The 17,289-nt window shown below is 40.5% G+C and overlaps 1 protein-coding gene across 1 annotated transcript in view; it reads right to left on the minus strand.

Moving 5' to 3' along the window:
- nrxn2a (neurexin 2a) overlaps positions 1-17,289 on the minus strand; it is a 73,979-nt gene that overhangs the window by 50,817 nt on the left and 5,873 nt on the right. The window contains exons 3-9 of the mRNA XM_029519813.1: positions 16,284-16,313; positions 16,032-16,043; positions 11,275-11,576; positions 7,258-7,419; positions 2,925-3,354; positions 1,867-2,250; positions 801-1,004 (exon numbers count right to left, since the gene is read on the minus strand). Of these exons, the coding sequence (XP_029375673.1) occupies positions 801-1,004; positions 1,867-2,250; positions 2,925-3,354; positions 7,258-7,419; positions 11,275-11,576; positions 16,032-16,043; positions 16,284-16,313 (1,524 nt within the window). The remainder of the gene's footprint in view (positions 1-800; positions 1,005-1,866; positions 2,251-2,924; positions 3,355-7,257; positions 7,420-11,274; positions 11,577-16,031; positions 16,044-16,283; positions 16,314-17,289) is intronic.

Raw genomic sequence — 17,289 nt, forward strand, 5'->3', positions numbered from 1 at the left:
TGTTTCCTCTACTGGTCCACATGCAAAGGCTAGTTAGATGTTTTATTCAGGAAATTATATACTGGACTATTTCTTGTATTTGAGCAGTTGCCAGGCAACCAGTGGATACTTGAGTAACTATGAAAATAGTCAGTCTGAGAAACGTAACTAAATGGATTTTATTAGCATTTGCCAAACCCATAAAGTAGATTTTATAAACAATACCAAGCTAGTTGTTTCCAAAGCTATACTGACTGCCTGGTTATGGTGTTAAATATAAGGGACAATGAGAGTGACGGCTCATCGGATCTCATCCTTTTTTAACCTGCAAGTGAAATTCCTCTCGTATAAGGAATTAAATTAAACATTTACTTTAAATTAATTTTTCAGGTGCCAATTTTGTATATTTAATATTATATTGGATTGCAGTGACCAAACACTGAAGTGGTATTTATATTAGAAATTACAATTTAAATACATTCATGAGAGTATTTTTTTTTGTGATGCTTAATTTCCTGTTATAATCAAAACAAATAAAAGTCTAACTGAATTAGATTATTGAAATGAAAATATAATTTAGGATGATGTGTTATTACTATCATTCTTACTTCACATAATTAGTTTATGATTTAGTTAAATTTGAAATAACCCAGCTACCCCCCCACCCCCTCCCATTTTTTTAAGCAGCTGTAGTTATTGTATATTACGATGAAAATGGGAGAGTCAGAGACAAAACTAATATCATGATAACTCTGGGTAGGTGACATATCCTCAAAAGGTCAAGTAATATTATCTGCTCGCATGTGGCACAGCAGCATTACCCAGGTTCACAGTGAGTTTGACTCTGCCTCCATCCAGCTCCAAACGAAGGGTATCTGCTGACTGCTGAGAAGTGGTGGCCATCAGCAATCCAAAGGCCCTCTGGGACATGAAGCGCAGGGACACGTCCTCCGCCTCCGTGTGCAGCGGCCTCGGCAGCACCACCTTGAGATACATGCTGCCATCATAGCTCACCATGGTGGCTTCTGTGGATTTCAGAAACGTGAGGCATTAGCAGACGATTAACCCCACAGGGTATCACAACACTAAATTAAAAACACAAAGTGTGCGTTTATGGAACGAAACCTGGATTCTGCACAAACTTAATTCAGGTTGCACTATGATATAATTTTAGATTGCAGTTTTCATCAGTCGCACCAGATGGCAGAAACAGCCTGGAGCATATGAAGACAGTGGCGAGATTGCAGCAGCAATTAAATTTTAGAAGGATTTATACCCATCATGGGGCAATACAAGACGGATTTTCATATATCTCTCATACTATTAGCTGCCAATGGAGCTGCGTAATGTGGCCTCTCTGTGAGAAACCCATCTGTATGGTAAACGCAGAGTGATTCACATGGAAGCAGCACAGCATTTCTAATGAAACACGTATAGCACTGGCACCTTTAATAATGAATCACTATCCTGTGGGAAAATACTGTAATTTACTTTCGAATGGTTTAAATGAAAAACAACTGAGTCTCCTAATGTCTGCTGGTTGCTACCTGTACTGATTTATGGACATAGCAGGTCATTTTGAACTGTTTTGGGGTTAATTTGGGGTTCTCATTTGACTCAGTACTAGACCTATGTAGATGATAATACCTAAGTTGCAAAAAAAATAAAAATAAAATAAAGAAATAAAATGTTTGGGGCCCTTGGCACTAACAATTGATAGAGAATTTTCTTTGTATCGACATTTTTTTTTTCATCTGGCACTTTCAAGCTACTATATAGCTGAGTTGATAAATAAAATACCGGCCAAAGTGTGTTAAAAGCTTTGCAGCAGCAATTTAATATCACTTATCCTCCCCATCCCCGATCATCCCTCTCAGTAATTCTTACCCTTCTCACAGCTGGGACCTAGGTAGCCGGTGCCGTTGCAGTCACAAATGTGGCGGTTCCATCCTTCTCTGCAGTGCCCGCCATTGGCGCATGTGTCTCTTGTGCACCTGACATGAGTCTCTCTGGTGCAGAGGCTGCTGACACCTGTGGCACCTTGATCCTCCGCCAGCCTCCACAAGTTGCGGCTCTGTCCATCAATGAAAAGGTCCCTCACACAGCCCACATAGCCAAGGCCAAGAGAGGACGTCCATACCTCGGGGGGGAGCATTAGGGCCTGACGGTCGTCAGGTAAACCTCCAAGATACATGTCCCCGTCTAGGTCAAGGACCTCACTGCCTTCATTAGCTGAAAAGGGGACGCTCTGGCTGTTCACTGAGATGAAGCCTGCAGGGTGAGCATTCACAGTGAGTCAACTTGAACTTAGGTAATGTTTTTGTTGCAGAAAATGAAGACAGTTGTACGTCATGCTTAGTGATAAGTGAGAATTAACTATGAGACCGAGGAAATGGTCACCAGACTGTTCGTTCTCGAGAAAGTGTGGACAAAAAAACTGCAGCACCAGTCCCGAGGATATGATTTTGTGAATAAAAGTAGAAACTAAAAATAAAACTAAAAGCAGAAGTACAAATGACAAATCTGTATTGTCACATAACCCTTTTGGGAAGTTAGGAAATGCATTTATAGAAATGTGAAGGAGGAAGTAGAAGGCACTGGTATTTTTGGACGCTAATAAGGCAGACAGTTGGATTGTACAAATAAGGCAGACATTTCCTAATTTCAAGTGGATGACTGTATAATTGGCTGCTTGTGAAACAGGTTAACAGAGATTTCAAAATGTCATACATATATTATAGCAACAAAAATGTTGTTGTAATTAAAATCTAATGTGCATGCGTGTTACACTGCTGTGAATGAAACAGCAAAAAAGTGTTGATGTGTCTGAATCCATGCTGGCATATGGCGATTTCACAGCTTGGGAACCTTTTCTGCTCCACAGATAAAAATTGGAAAAACAGAAGCAGACGGCAGACCTCCTCAAATACACAAACCGATCTTACCATTGCGTCCTTTCCTCTGGAAGTCTACATGGAACCACTCGCCATCATTCAGCCTTGTGTTACTGGCTTTCGTCTTGATGCTGCCAGAGCCCATATCCATGACAAGGTAGAGAAATCCATCCAGCAGCTCGATGGCGAAGAAGTCAGCCCTGGGCTTCCTGTTGGGCTGCGTTCCCTGCAGACTGCCATGACTGTACAGCAACAGGCCACTGGGCTCTGTGGTGCGGAAGTCAAAAGATATGGCACCTGTCTTCTTTGTGTTCCACTGGGGCAATGTCAAGTAGGCAGATGGTGTGTCGAAGGTGACTGGCTCCAGGGCTTCCACATTCTCGCAGCTGAATATCAGGTCACCATGGATACTGATCTTAGGGTCTCGCTGCTCAGCCAGCCGTGACAGCTCCAGTCTAAACTCATTGTTCTTGTAGACCACCTAAATGAGAGAGATGTCATGGTAAGCTGTCAGCGGGAGAGAGCAGTAGAGGTACAAAGGCTGAAAATGTCCTATTAATGTAATAAAACATACTACAATCAATATGACATAGCAACATTCATAAGGACATGCAGCAGAAAACATTGAATCATCCCTGAAGTCGATACGTTTGATGCACCAATAAAAAAGATCCCAGCCCAGCCAATGGAATAATACAGAACTGTTGTATTCAAAGTCAAATACTGACTGTTTCAAGAGGCCAGATACTTGCCTTCATTGCACTAAGAATCTGCCTGGCTCCCCAGATCTGGATGTTTTCACACTTACCAACTAATTTATTCATCAACAAAACAACTGTGATGAGATAACAGGAGGGAAGCAAGAGGTGAAAAAGCTGATGGAATTCTGAATTGCATTTAGATTTAGATGTTAATACAAACATTTCCATTTTAAACATTTAGCTGAATCACTTAAGAGTGCACGACGAATGCAACAATAGAATAATACATTTTAGAGCAGAGGAATCACACAGCAACCACACAATGACATAGTTTCTATCTTTGCACCAAGTAATAGGTAAAAGCTGAAGTCCAAGCATAAAAAGAGGGTGGGAGAGAAGTGGACTTCGTCCTTTACAAGCAGCACACACATTATTTAAACAGGCGCTTCGAGTAAATGAAAGGCATACATTTTCATGTGTTCATGTTAATTTCTGAGCTCACAACACAGAGTCAGCTACAAAAGCAGACCTCTTTCCGCCTTGAGGAGTATCTAGTTATTGATTTGGTCTTTCAGATCCATCACAGGAAACAGAATGAAATACAAAATGTTTGTCAAAAAATATGTACTTACAATAAAAGATACACAATAGCTTGGTTAAAGTGAGAGCAAACCTCAATCGAAGAACGCCTGTGTGGGCTTCTCTGTGCTGTATTATTTTTTACTTTGATTCCGGGTTCATCAATATGCACAACAGGAGATGACAACCCTTGTCTCATTTTCTATCAGTGGTAAGTCACCCCGAGCCCATTGTTATCTGCCACATCACTTTGCGACCAGTCGCCGCCCGAGGTGACACACCACACTGCACTGAGGACTAACAGCAGAGCCGAGAGGCAATTTGAGCCAATATCACACTTCACCCTGTCTCAGTGTGACTAATTAAGCGTTGAAATCAGATGGCGAAACTGACCATCGAGAAATCAGCGTAACAGGCCATTTTTAAATGGGGAGACAGTCACTTAAAGACAGTGGAAACAGTACATTAGCTATTACCAACAGGCATTGTTTACAACTGGAAATACCCCAGCTAACAAAAATGTGAAGATGGGGACAAAAAAATGCAAGCTGTGACCTCTGCAAGGCTATTATGTAAGACCAAGGACAATACAGGAAGTGGAATCCTATTTCACCGATTCAGTTGCCCATTTTATGAGACAAGGATTACAGAATATCCCACAACACAAGAATGAAGCTCTTCCAATGTCAGTTGACAAACTCCTCATATCTTTTATGCTCAAGCAGGGAAGAAAAATGGCAGTCAAGCAGCTCTGCTGCTGTGTGAACACATTCTTCATAACCAGATAGGGTATGATCTTCAGAGTTTGGGAACCTATTGTTGTACTGTGGGATATCATGTGGGCACGCATACTGCAGACCAATAAGCCAGTGATTTCACAGATAACTTCATCTGAAAGTTTTTTCGTTTTGTGTATAAGATGAACCTGATGGCCTCTACGCAGCAGCACTCACATTTATTACCATGTAACGTCTAGAGAGATTAGCTATGGCCCAAGGTCTCTGCATTCAATAAAATAACACAGACACCCCCTGAATAGTTCCACTGCTGATATAATAAATATTTTAGGCCCCTCTCTCTCCAAAAATGAATATTAATATGTGAGAGTTTGTTCGTCTGGTTTACCACCAAATTCAGAGCTTGGGCCTGCTCCGGCTCGTCTTTGAACGCAGCTTCCTGCTTCTCTGGTGAGCAGATACCATCTAATTGGCTCTGCCTCTGCCACTGCACACCAGGAATTTTTAGGTTTGTCATCCCATCGTCATGATCCTTCATCCCGTCACCCTCTCCCTGCATGCCTACATCACATCTGTGTGACTATGCACAGTAGTAGTAGGCCTAAACTGCACCACCAGCCACACCGCCCACAGAGCGGAGGTTGCAGCATTGGCAGCGTTGCTGGGACAAACCTGTCCATAAATAACATCTCATTTTCATTTCAGTGTATTCACACTGCAGAGTAATTATGCAGAAATCATTCAGCAATCGCTTGAGTGCATTCAGACGTCTATGCTATGTACTTGACTAACAAATACTGCTAATAATATAAAATATACACATTCATTTTAAATGTGTCTGTGCTGGAGAGTTTAATGGACAAAATTACAGTGCTGCAGATTGTGAGGGCTATTACTCCATGCTGACATCAATTAGTTTACATGCTTCAATTGCAATGCAAACTTGCTAATATTAAGAAGGCAATATATGTTCACATCACCATCCATTTTGGCAGATAGTATTCTAACATTTGTTAATATACACTAAATACGCAGGAGTGGATGGTGAAATAAGTCATGAGTGATTTTTGTCATGGTAATCCATCCCATGTTGTTTCAGTCTGGTGGACAACAGATAAACTGAACAACCAACCGACCCAGACTGTCCTCCACAGAGACCAGAGTGCAGCTACTAATCTGTCTTTAATCTGTGTGCTGGGGGACTGAACTTTGATCCTTGGAAAATAGAGCCATCAGCCATCCACTATAAATAAATCCTGTGACCACACAAAGTGGCAGTTGAAAACTGCAGTGAATTGGTCTGATTGGTCTGCAATAAGAAATCTTTTTATGTTAGCAGCCAGTCTCCTGTGATTGTGAAATAAGCCGTCAATCTACTTTTAGCAAGACGATACAATACTTTTATTATCGGTCAAGCTCTGATTCTTGCAAATTATGAAGCTACTATTTGTTATTCTTTGCTCTAACCTGTTGATGCTGTTACTTGCTTAGTCTTGTCAATTCTCGTTTATTTTCCTTGCATATTTTTTGCATCCCATTGCTAAGTGATGTGTCTGTCATGTCTTTGGCACTTTGGGATTCCAGCTGAATCCCATGCAGCTGTATTTAATGAGGATCAAAAGCAGTTTATAAGCATTTATGGAACAAATGGTCTTCTGTCCTCTGACGCAAGTGTCTGAGAAGAGAAGAATCGTTTGTTTCACATGGGTTTTTGATGCCAAGTAAAATATGTATAGCAATATAACCACCATTCTACAATACCCCACCTTAATGAAATATCGCTTCCTTTAGACATTGCCTAAATCTTTGCCTCCTAATCCTTCCTTGCCGAGGGAAAGCATTTCTCTTACTTTTAATGCACACAGCACATCACTTGCTTTTTATGAGATTGCTCACTTCATTAAAAATTTGTGAGTCCAGACTGAAATTGGACATTAACCCATAATTCCCTGCTTTGCCTTTACTAATTTTAATGCTAAGTACATGATCTGAGCTTGCTTGCTCAAGATAATTAATGTGACAGGTACAGGCCCGAGTTAAAAGGCTTCAAAAAGTTGGAGGCAGTGATGGAAACGGACTGTGTTTCAGGAATGAACATGAGCAGATGCATTTGTTTCTTCTGTTTATTATGAGTCCATTCTCAAAGGCATTCCCACAGGAGTGCATAAATGCATATGCTCTGCACATTGCAACCTCTCAGCGAAATGTTTCTTCTTCGAACACCGCACAACAAGAAAATCAATATAAATGTGAGGGCTGATTTTCTATACATGCTCCGCATATAGGAAGGGTTGGTGCTATTCAAAGAGGGTTGGATAGTATTTCCACTCTCCTCCTCCTCTCTGACCGAAGTCAAGCTGTACTCACATCTTTCAGACAGCCCATGAAGTTGTTGCTAACTGGGGAGCCTGGCAGGTCAGCTGAGTTTAGGCTGCCTCCTATGTAGAAGAGATCATCAGAGCCCAGCATGGTGTAATCCTCCTGGGTGTAGCCAGTGGTCGTGAGAATCCCATCCACCAATATTGTCACCTAGAGGATCCATGTGGAGTGTTAGGGAAATGAATTAAAAGACACACAGACATTTAAAGTCAAACAGAAAGAACTGGTCTAATTATTTCACGCCTTGTTTCTTGATTCTAGTTGAGCTTGCCTTAATGTTGGATCTCAGAGGTAATTACATGAACAGCTTTGATAGGTTCACTAATCTGAGATGATCTCCGTTTCTGATGTATTAGGAGAACTGCAGTGGAGTCACTACACCCCAAATTTTCTTTCCAATGATACTTTGCTCCAAAGCAATATGTGTGCCACTGTATACTCAATTAATTTGAGATCAAAGATATCTAGACAACAATACTGGCAGCAACAGAACTAGATTACACTCCTATCGGTTTCCTCAGTATACAGAGCCAATGGAAATGGACTGAATAGGGCTTGGCTGGAAAATAATATGCTTGTTGTCATGACAATAAGCCCACAATTAACATGCAATACTGTCCAGATACAACAGCTTGCCCTTTGGAAACAAAGTAAGACAATAAGTGAAAACAAACAAGTCTTTTTTTTCTTTGTGGAGGGACCTTTTTCCCCTTTTTAGCAAAATCAACGGCACGCTTTCTTAAAGATTCACTTAATTCATTTGAGGCTGTTCTCAATGGAGTATAAGTGGAAAGGTGTCATTCATCAAATTTGTTGTCAAAAGCCAGGGCTTGATAAATTATCACAGAGCTGCTCCATTTACTGTCACGTAAAGCGCCAAGGTGCCTTGACGACCCTTCACCATATTGCGAATTATCATTCATAATTCATAATTAAATTTTTATTTGGAGAATTAAGAGTTGGGGGTTTCAACTATTTCCAGTATGGGAAATAAATCATTATTGTCAAATATGGGGTTATTTTCATTGTAAAGTTTGCTGTGTCTTTCCTGAGGAAATCACTGGTTTGTTAAAGGCGAGAGAACGAGAGACAAAGGAATGACCTGACAGGCTATCTTCAGGTGTCAGGTCTGTAAAATGAGGTCCTGTCGGACAATTCTCTGGTGCTGGCAGATATTGATTTCTGTCTATCTAGTGGTGAAGACTAGAGTATCTTTGGCTTGGACAGTGGACAATGGCCCAGCTCGACTGTGGGTGGATACTGCACATTACAGAAACTTCAGAAAATAAAAATGTCTGGAAACTGATTAATGCTGCTTCCACTTTCACTCCACAATGTCTAGAAAAGCATGACCAATGTGTAATAGTGGGTATTACACCATATCCTGGCACTACAGACAGTTAATTTCCTGGCATTTGAAAATCAGAAGTGAAGGATGACTGCGTTCAAAGGTAATTACTGAATTAGGCAAAAGTGTCATTAATTAGGAACACACATTAGGATAATAGTCAGGCTCCAGTCCTGGCGCGTACATGTTTAAGACTGACCTTTCATTGCAATTTCTCCAGGATTTATATGCAGCCGTTATTACACAGAGCTGATTAAAGGGCAATGTATGGTGTAGGTTAGTTGAGCCCAAGAGTTACAGAGCAGTTTTCAGACGGAACAACAATAAGTTGTGCATGCATGTGTGTGGGCACCGCACAGGCCCATAAATAGGTGGGTGTCTCATTAATAGGGGTCAGAAAAGGAGAGAAAATGAACACATCAGTTCACCCATGCCAGTAAAAGGAAAACTGATGCAAAGAGAGCTAGCAATGGGAGGAATTGTAGCCTGAAAAGCACCACTGGATATAATAAAATGTTTCCACCAGAACTCTCTTGGGAGTTACAGTTACCCCTATCTACATGTCAGTGAGGTAACTTATCTGAGGGGAAAGCAATTTACACAGGGATCAAATGCAAGGCTGAAAGCATAAGTGAGGCTGTAAGCATTGGATTGCTGTTCCTCTGGAAGCCAGGGTAGAGAAAAAGATGTGGAGGAAGATGCAAGTTTATTTGCAGGCTAATGTGACAAGTTCAGAATATATTGGTAATGATGAGATAGTTAGATACAAAACAAGCTCTACTTCTGCAAAGAAATCAAACATTTAAATGCATAGCGCACGGTCATAAGGGCAGACTGCGATAAAACCACAGCTCACAAATCCTTTGGTGGACTGTGCATCCTGTTAGATGAAAAGGTGTGCAGGAGAGACTATGAGCTGCTGGTGGTATGTTTCCGATCGTTTTTATTTGGACAAATCACATTCATACTTTCCTACTTTACAAGGCCAAATAATGCAGAAAAAACTGACAACTTCAATGCTGCACATTCTCAATCGCCACATCAACCTGTCTTTTTGTTGGGTGGCATGAACGCCAGCTATAGAAAGTATTTCCTACTAAGCAGCCTTTTGTGATTTGCTTAAATTGCGATTTTGATAAAAATTCACATCAATGCGAAGTCCCAGTGGAGTGTACTGTAGCTATGTGCCAGATATTTACCTCCGGTTTTCGTAGAAGCCAAAAACAGCTTAAAGAGAGAGAATACACACCAGGTGGCCCCAAATGCAAATCAAAATAAGTAATAATTTTCAGTTCTGTAGTATGTGACTGTTAAAACTCGACTGTATCCTGATGGTGCTCAAATGTTACAGATTAAAAAAAAAAAGCAACAACAACAACTTAGGCATTCAGTGTTGCCTCAGTTGTCAGTTGTCAGTCATTTACTCTTTTTTTTTTTGGTGTTTAGCTTTCTTCACCAGATGGTGCTACTTAGTCTGTGTGCAGTTTGGTGTTGGCCCGGTAACTCCAATGTATCAAAACTCGTTTGCTGCTTGTCAACTGCGGTTACTGGAAACAGGACTGATGAGAGTGCTGAACCACAGTAAATTTGCAAGCTAATATGCTCCATGGATCTGCAGAAATGGGTAATTGTCCATGGGTTTGTCACTGCAACCAAGTCATTAATTTAGTGTTAATATGAAAAAAAAAAAAGAAAAAGCATTGATCAGTGGAGCTTTAAGGTGCAGTGTGATGGGGCTAATTGCAGAGCGGCTTGAGAATGCCAGCAGGGTAACACGAAAGAAACAGGCACTTCCTGCAAGGGAATTAGTTCAGGAATTCAGTTCTCTGCCCTGTCCAGTGGATAATGTTAATGAATATAAAACCTTAGGGCTGAGTTGTACTTGGCTGGAGTACAGTAGGTAGAGCAGTGCAATGTCAGACATACATGCAATAGCTGTATTCATTATATAAGCCTTCTCTTTTTCTTGCACGACCTCTCCGACACTGCTGCCTACAACTGCAAAAATGTTTTTGGCTGATTTCAGTTGAGTTTGTCAAAAACCTGAAAATTAGTTTAACAAGGATTGTTGTCTAAAGGCAGGCTCCAGAGATCTCATCACTAATGTTGGATACCTGAAAATGATGCCAGGTGGAGTTTTCCTTTTAATACGGCATAAAAACCTTCACAGCAAGAACAGGAAAAAACAACAACAACAAAAAAAAAAAAATACATGATGCTGATTATGAAAGGACTGCAGTTCCCACCAAAGCAATCTATTTCACGAGAAAGAGGGCAGTGACCTAATATGAGCTTGTAATATCTATCAGAACGTAGAAAATGGGAGACAGGGAGCCCAGCAGAGCAGAAATATTAAACAGTCAACAGAAACCAACACTGTATTTGTCAGTGTTTCGACTGATAGTGGTCTATAGAACCTCCATCCTGTTCACATGGGGCTCTGATTACCTGGGCCTGCTCCAAATATTAAATATAATCCCATATTTTTCAAGTCTTCAATTACAGAATAAGGTGACCATACTGCACACTGCGATCTCTTTCACACATTCTGGCTCCTTCTGTCAGCTGCTGACGTGACAACAAATATGGTTTCTCATTCTTTTCTTATACCTGCGAGCACAAAGCCTGAATGTCACACAAAGTCTGTGCATACAGACCTGGCGGAGGTTGCGCGTCACTCGGACGTCGTGCCAGACGTTGTCATTGAACTTCCCACTGGCTGGCTCCACCAGGGCCTCGAAAGCACCAGAGCCCAGGTTGATGACCAGCCACAGAGCTCCATTCCTGAGGGACAGGTTAACGTAGTCTGCAGACCTCCCTGTGTGAAGCAGCAGGCCGTTCCTCTGCAGCGTACGGAACGACAGTGTGATCTCATCCAAGCTGCTCTGAATGGGCGTCTGGGACAGGTTGTAGCTGAAGAACTCATTGCCTTTGAAGGTGGCCACTGACTCCTCCTGCCCTGAGAGGGGAGGATAAAACATCTTAGACAATTCTGGCAGTCATCAGGCGCAAGTTTGAGTTACAGCAGAGTATATTCACTGCTATCAACAGCAATCTATTATATGACTAATGTAATAATATTTTTCCTGGTGGTTAATGGTTAAATCTACTATCAACGGGAGACAATTTTGTATTTTTTATTCTTAAATGAAATTAAAGAATAACACTGTTGATACTGTTTTGTTTTTTTTTTCTTTTGCTAACAAAACCAACTAAAAATTGCTTCAACAAACGATAATGTATGTTAATGTTACAGTGGATGACTCATTCATTCATTACTATGAACTCGAGTCAATACCACACACAGTCCTGGTGCTGCAAATGCTCACTATTATATACCAAATGCAACACTAAAAGTCAAATACTATTTTACTGTTCTCTGACTCAAGCCTGTCTTTTTCGACATGAAAATTCCCAAGGTTTCAAAACATGAAATTGTAATAGATCTAGAGTAAGAACAAAAATATCTCAGACCTTGCATAGGATCTAATTCCCTCCTGCAATCCAAAATGAATAAAAAAAATAATAATTCCAGGAGATATGAATGGCAAGTGTACAGTAAAGTCTGATGGCTCAAACCATCTCCCCAGTTGTTCCAATAAAAGCAGTTCTGAGGTTTAACCAGAGCAGAGGGAGGAGCTCAGTGTTTGTCTGCCTCATTGTTTCTTGGCATCCCATGATGGCAACAAGGCTTTTCACAAGCTGTTCGAAGGAAAATATCAATGCTGGTGTCAAGCATCTTCTCATACAGACAGATAGCTCGAAAGATAGAAAGATAGATAGATAGATAGATAAACAAACAGAAAGACAGATGGATAGAAATGTAAATAAAAACTATTTTAGAGCAAGCTGTACATGTTAAGACTGTGAGGACATGCAACAACCACCGTAAAAACCAGTATACAGCTGAAGACTGAACTTGACACCACAGTGACAAGTACTCATTCGTCTTTTTTGCGCCAACCTGTTCTATGGGATTGGCCTCAGCCTCTGTACACAGGATGATTTAACACATTGTTTTTTTTAACTCAGCATTATATTTCACAAAAGCCTTGCACACACACTCACACTACATTAACCCACTCCAACACCCGCAGTACGATTTACTCCTCAAGTCTCATAACTTCTGACATTAAAGTCGTATTTTACAGCAAACCACAAGAATAATGTTAACTGCTGTACAACATTGCGTTTGAGCGGGCTGTTTAAAGGTATAGGCACCCCATTCTTTACTTGTTTATACAATGCAGCCTCTGAACTACTGAGCCAGTGGTTAGAGGGATAAGCTGTCCCCTAAGCCTGTGATTGTTTGTACTGTAAATGTCGGCTTCTGAACTCGGGGGCCAATTTAAGCCAGCAGAATCAGCAGTCCCATTAGTCTCTACTGTTTGAGCGGTGTAGTCGCACAACTTTTAAGCCAGCACCAACTTGCTAAGTTATTGTTGTTGAGCCTACATTTGAAGTTTCACAGTTGACTGATGTTGTAGGAGACAACACTATAGGGAACATTCAGCGATTAAGAGTGATACTTGGTCACCAGAAGTTATCATTTACTCCACATTACATTGCATCATAACCTGTGTGTATCCAACAAATCTTTCTCTCATTGCCAGCTTCATTGAAGACACCACAATCAGATGACCCTGAAATCATCATGAAAGTGTCAGAGGGATCACTGGCATTATTCAAAAGGCAAGAAAGACAGCAAGCCATATTTCTAATGTCTTGCTTGTCTTACTCCCCCCTCATCAGTCAGGTCTCCCATTCCATGGTTCTCTATAAATTCCCAGTACAGCAGGGTGCTGCTTGTGCCAAATTCAAAGACATAGACAGCTACAAAATATGGAGAAGCTAAAGGATACTGGGTGCCAACATTGGACAAGTTAACTTTCAGATAGTTAATAGGACCAGCTGCTGACACTTTGGTCACATCCAAAAGGGATTATCTGTAAAGGTACTGCCCAGAGCCACACATTAGCTGCTGTCACAGTCTGAAGCACATCAAACACCATGGAAAGAAAGTATTGTGGAATGAAGTGGGACAACTTTATTTGCTCTCACAGTGGTAGCTTACCTGTTTCAGTCTTTGGTACAATTACGCTTTGATACAGCAGCCGCAGCACATGAAACATGTCAACATTTGGATTGCTCATTCATATTTAGCTTTAGAGCTGATTCAATTCGCAGTGGTCCAAAAGCCCAGGGCACAGATGGTTGTTGCTGACTCTGTCTCCTGCTCGGGGGTGAGTAGTCACTTATCGGTCAGGTGCACCCGAAAGCAAAAAGCACTGTGGGCATATGGATAGCGGGGCATTTGTCTCTTCTGGGTGGTCAACAAGCTAGACCTGCTGAACAATATCGCCATTTATAGCATATGTGTATGTGTCAGTACAATTGAGTAAAGACTTCTGGGACTGAAGCACATACATTGGCAGTCACTTCTGACTTTCTTCAAAAAGCTTTTAATTCATTTCTAAACAGTGGGACTATTTTCAGAGAGAGAAAATAATGGCGCATACTTGATTTGAAATAAATACAGATCAAACCAGAACGGAGTACCTCCTCAGGCTAAAGAACATTGTCAAAGTTCATAACAAACATTTGCTCTAAAATTAAAAGGCCGGATAAAAGTTTGATGTCTCATGAATCTGCCATGAGGTCGGATGTACTTTGTCACTAAAGCTATGCTATGTTATAGTTTTGCTTGGAGGGGTATTTCTGTAAATCTTCATTCCACAATCAATTACTAACCTCTTATTATTATTGATGCATGAAATGGGGCAATTACATTTAGGCCTCATTTCACAACAAATCACATTGGGGTTGGCCTTAAGGACACACTTGCAGTATGACTTACTGCTAAATATTGCATTATAATGTGTTATTCTAATACAGCTATGTTAATCATTGTGCAGTTGAAGCAGCAGAAGCGCGCACAGTGTATCGAACTGCATTGCTCTGTCAGCATCCCCATCAATTAAAGCATGAGCTTGCATCGAACATTATCTTTCAGCCTTGGAAAGACTGATTACTTTTTGTGAACGAGAACAAATTTGTCCCAAAGCGAGTAACCAAAGAATCGAGACCTTAATCTATAATGTCACAGTCATGTACAGCCTCAGGCTACGCCATTTATAGTGAGTGAAAAACTGGTGTAATCATTGAATACTGTGAAGTTTTTGCTTTTCATTTACTGTAAATGACCTCAATATTGGTATTAATCATTTCTACACCAGAAAATATACATGAGGACACCCAGGGTGCAGCCACACTTTTTTTTTTTCCCGTCTCCACAGATTTGTGTTTCATCAGTGGTAATAACATATTGAAACAATTTCAGACAACTGCAGAGCATACAAATTCAAATTCTAGTTAAAATCAAAAACTGAATCTGATAATCAATTTTTTTTTTTTTTTTTTTTTGTCTTTTCTGTGGCCCTGTAAAAACTAAAATTACGAACCCAGGAGATGTAACAATACCCCAGCAGTAATTGGTTTCTAGAAAACATTCTGAGATTCTGTTTATCCTGTCAAAATCCAAGGACATATTGTATCCTAAGACACAGGTCTAAGCAAGATGTCTGTGATGAACAAACAGAAGTGTTTGAATTTTTCTGTCACTGTGCCATCAAAGCCAATTCTCTGCGTTTAGAGACAAGGCTGACTGCCACTGAGGCGGCACCGTGACTTTTATCTCAGTCTCTCAACATGTGGCAGAAAACACAAAACACAATGACAGTCGACTTCCTGTGGGTCAGTGCCACTCAAATTGTGCAGTCTAAATGCACCTTTATTCTCTAATGACCAAATACTTCACAGTATTTGGTCATGCCTCAATGCACTGGACGAATGTTTTCCTTCCAAGAGTCTAAACGGTCAAATTCTTCTATACTTTAGCACTTGAGCTAAAATTAGAGAAAAAATATGTTATTCTTAAAGAAAAGAAAATCAGTAGTGCCTTTTCTTGATTATTTACTTGGAAAGCCAGCTGTGTCCAAATATTTCTCCCACCAGTAGTTTGAATTTGCTCTTCTTAAACTTGTGCTCAAATGAAATTAAACACACTACTGCTGCTGTGATGAAGAAATAATTTCAGGTGAACGTAAAAATCTAATGGCCATGCACATGAGAAATCATCACTTACTGCATGTAAATTTGTGTACAGTACAACAACCCCCAGAAGGCAAAAGAAAAACTCTCCTTACATGTTTGTGTAATTATTTTACCAAAAATGTTACCAAATCAATAAAATCAACTTTTTAATTTTTTTTTTTTTTTTTTTTTTTTTTTTTACCTGGCATGAGAAGCATATTTGGCATGAATACCTTTATGTTTTATTCCTGGCACCTGCATGTTTCCTTTGAAAACACCATGAAACCAAACCGAAGAGATGCTATGTGCATAAATGCATTACCTTGGCGAAAAACTGCGGAGGTCAAAGGTGATGTTCCAGTAGCTCAGTCAGTGGTCAGGACAAGGGTTTGACGGACAAAAATTGAGTGAGTAGTGAGCATAACATGACAGGAAGCAAAAACGAATAGGCAAGTATATGAGAAAAGAGGAGAGGAAATATTAGTGCAGCACAGTTAACTAAAATGATTTCAGGGGAAGGGAAATGTTGTGATCAGGTGGCTGGGAAGGAAAAGCAAACCAATAGACCCCATACCTTGGCGGTTTAACATCAGGTGCGCCAGACCTTGAGGGAAAGAACAGAAAAAAGGATACGAAAACAGGAAGTTCATAAAGAGGTTCGGGAGAACAAAAGCATTGTCACAATGTTGGACTGCAGTTTGTGACAGACATCCTGGGGAAGATACGGATGTCAAAGTTCAAACTAAAATATAAAGGGGAAATCAAACCAAAAACAGACAAACATCTCAAGGGAGGAGAGGGAAGGCAAGGAAAGAAAAAAACATCTTGACCGGTGCAACTCTTACAGGTAGTTGCTCACACAGATGCTTTTTTCTAAATGGAACACATACTGTATGTTTACTTGATGCAGACAGTGTTTGAGATGTATCGGATATACATAAAACCTGCGTAACCCCTAATGCAAAAAAAAAAAAAAAAAATTAAAAATAAACAAACAAACAAACAAAAAAAACAAAACAAAACCAAACGTGGTAACGGAAAAACTTTGATCTCTGATCTAAAACTGGGCTATTTCCTTATCTCCGCTTCTCTGCAGACTGACATTTTTGCATGTAAATGCTCATCCAATAATGGTGAGCTGATTTAAGCATTTTATGAAAGGGCAGAAGTGACACCATTTCTTATCCACTGAATCTTTAGCAACTATCAAATGCTTGGGGTTGTTTTTATAGGTTTAGGGGGTGGGATTTGAGATCTGTGATCCTGCATTAAAACCACTGGGTCAGCCAGCGATGACCTGCCACACCCTGTAATATTGGAAAAAAAGCAGACGGGAGCTGACACATAATGCTGCAGTGTGTTAAAGCCTCACTGACAATAAATCACCATAGAGCAGGTTAGCCGGGAAAACACAAACCCACATCCCTCTCTTGGCTGTCCCAATGCAAAGGCTGCTGTGCTGGACATTGGAAGAGACCACTAGTTCTAATATTAGACTACATGTTGATGCAACCCTACAGTAAGGCAGACAGTATGCTACAACAAAAAATGTAGCATGGTACATAAAAGCTATAGTTAAA

This window comes from Echeneis naucrates, chromosome 14 (genome assembly GCF_900963305.1).
Source record: "Echeneis naucrates chromosome 14, fEcheNa1.1, whole genome shotgun sequence".
Lineage (NCBI taxonomy): Eukaryota > Metazoa > Chordata > Actinopteri > Carangiformes > Echeneidae > Echeneis > Echeneis naucrates.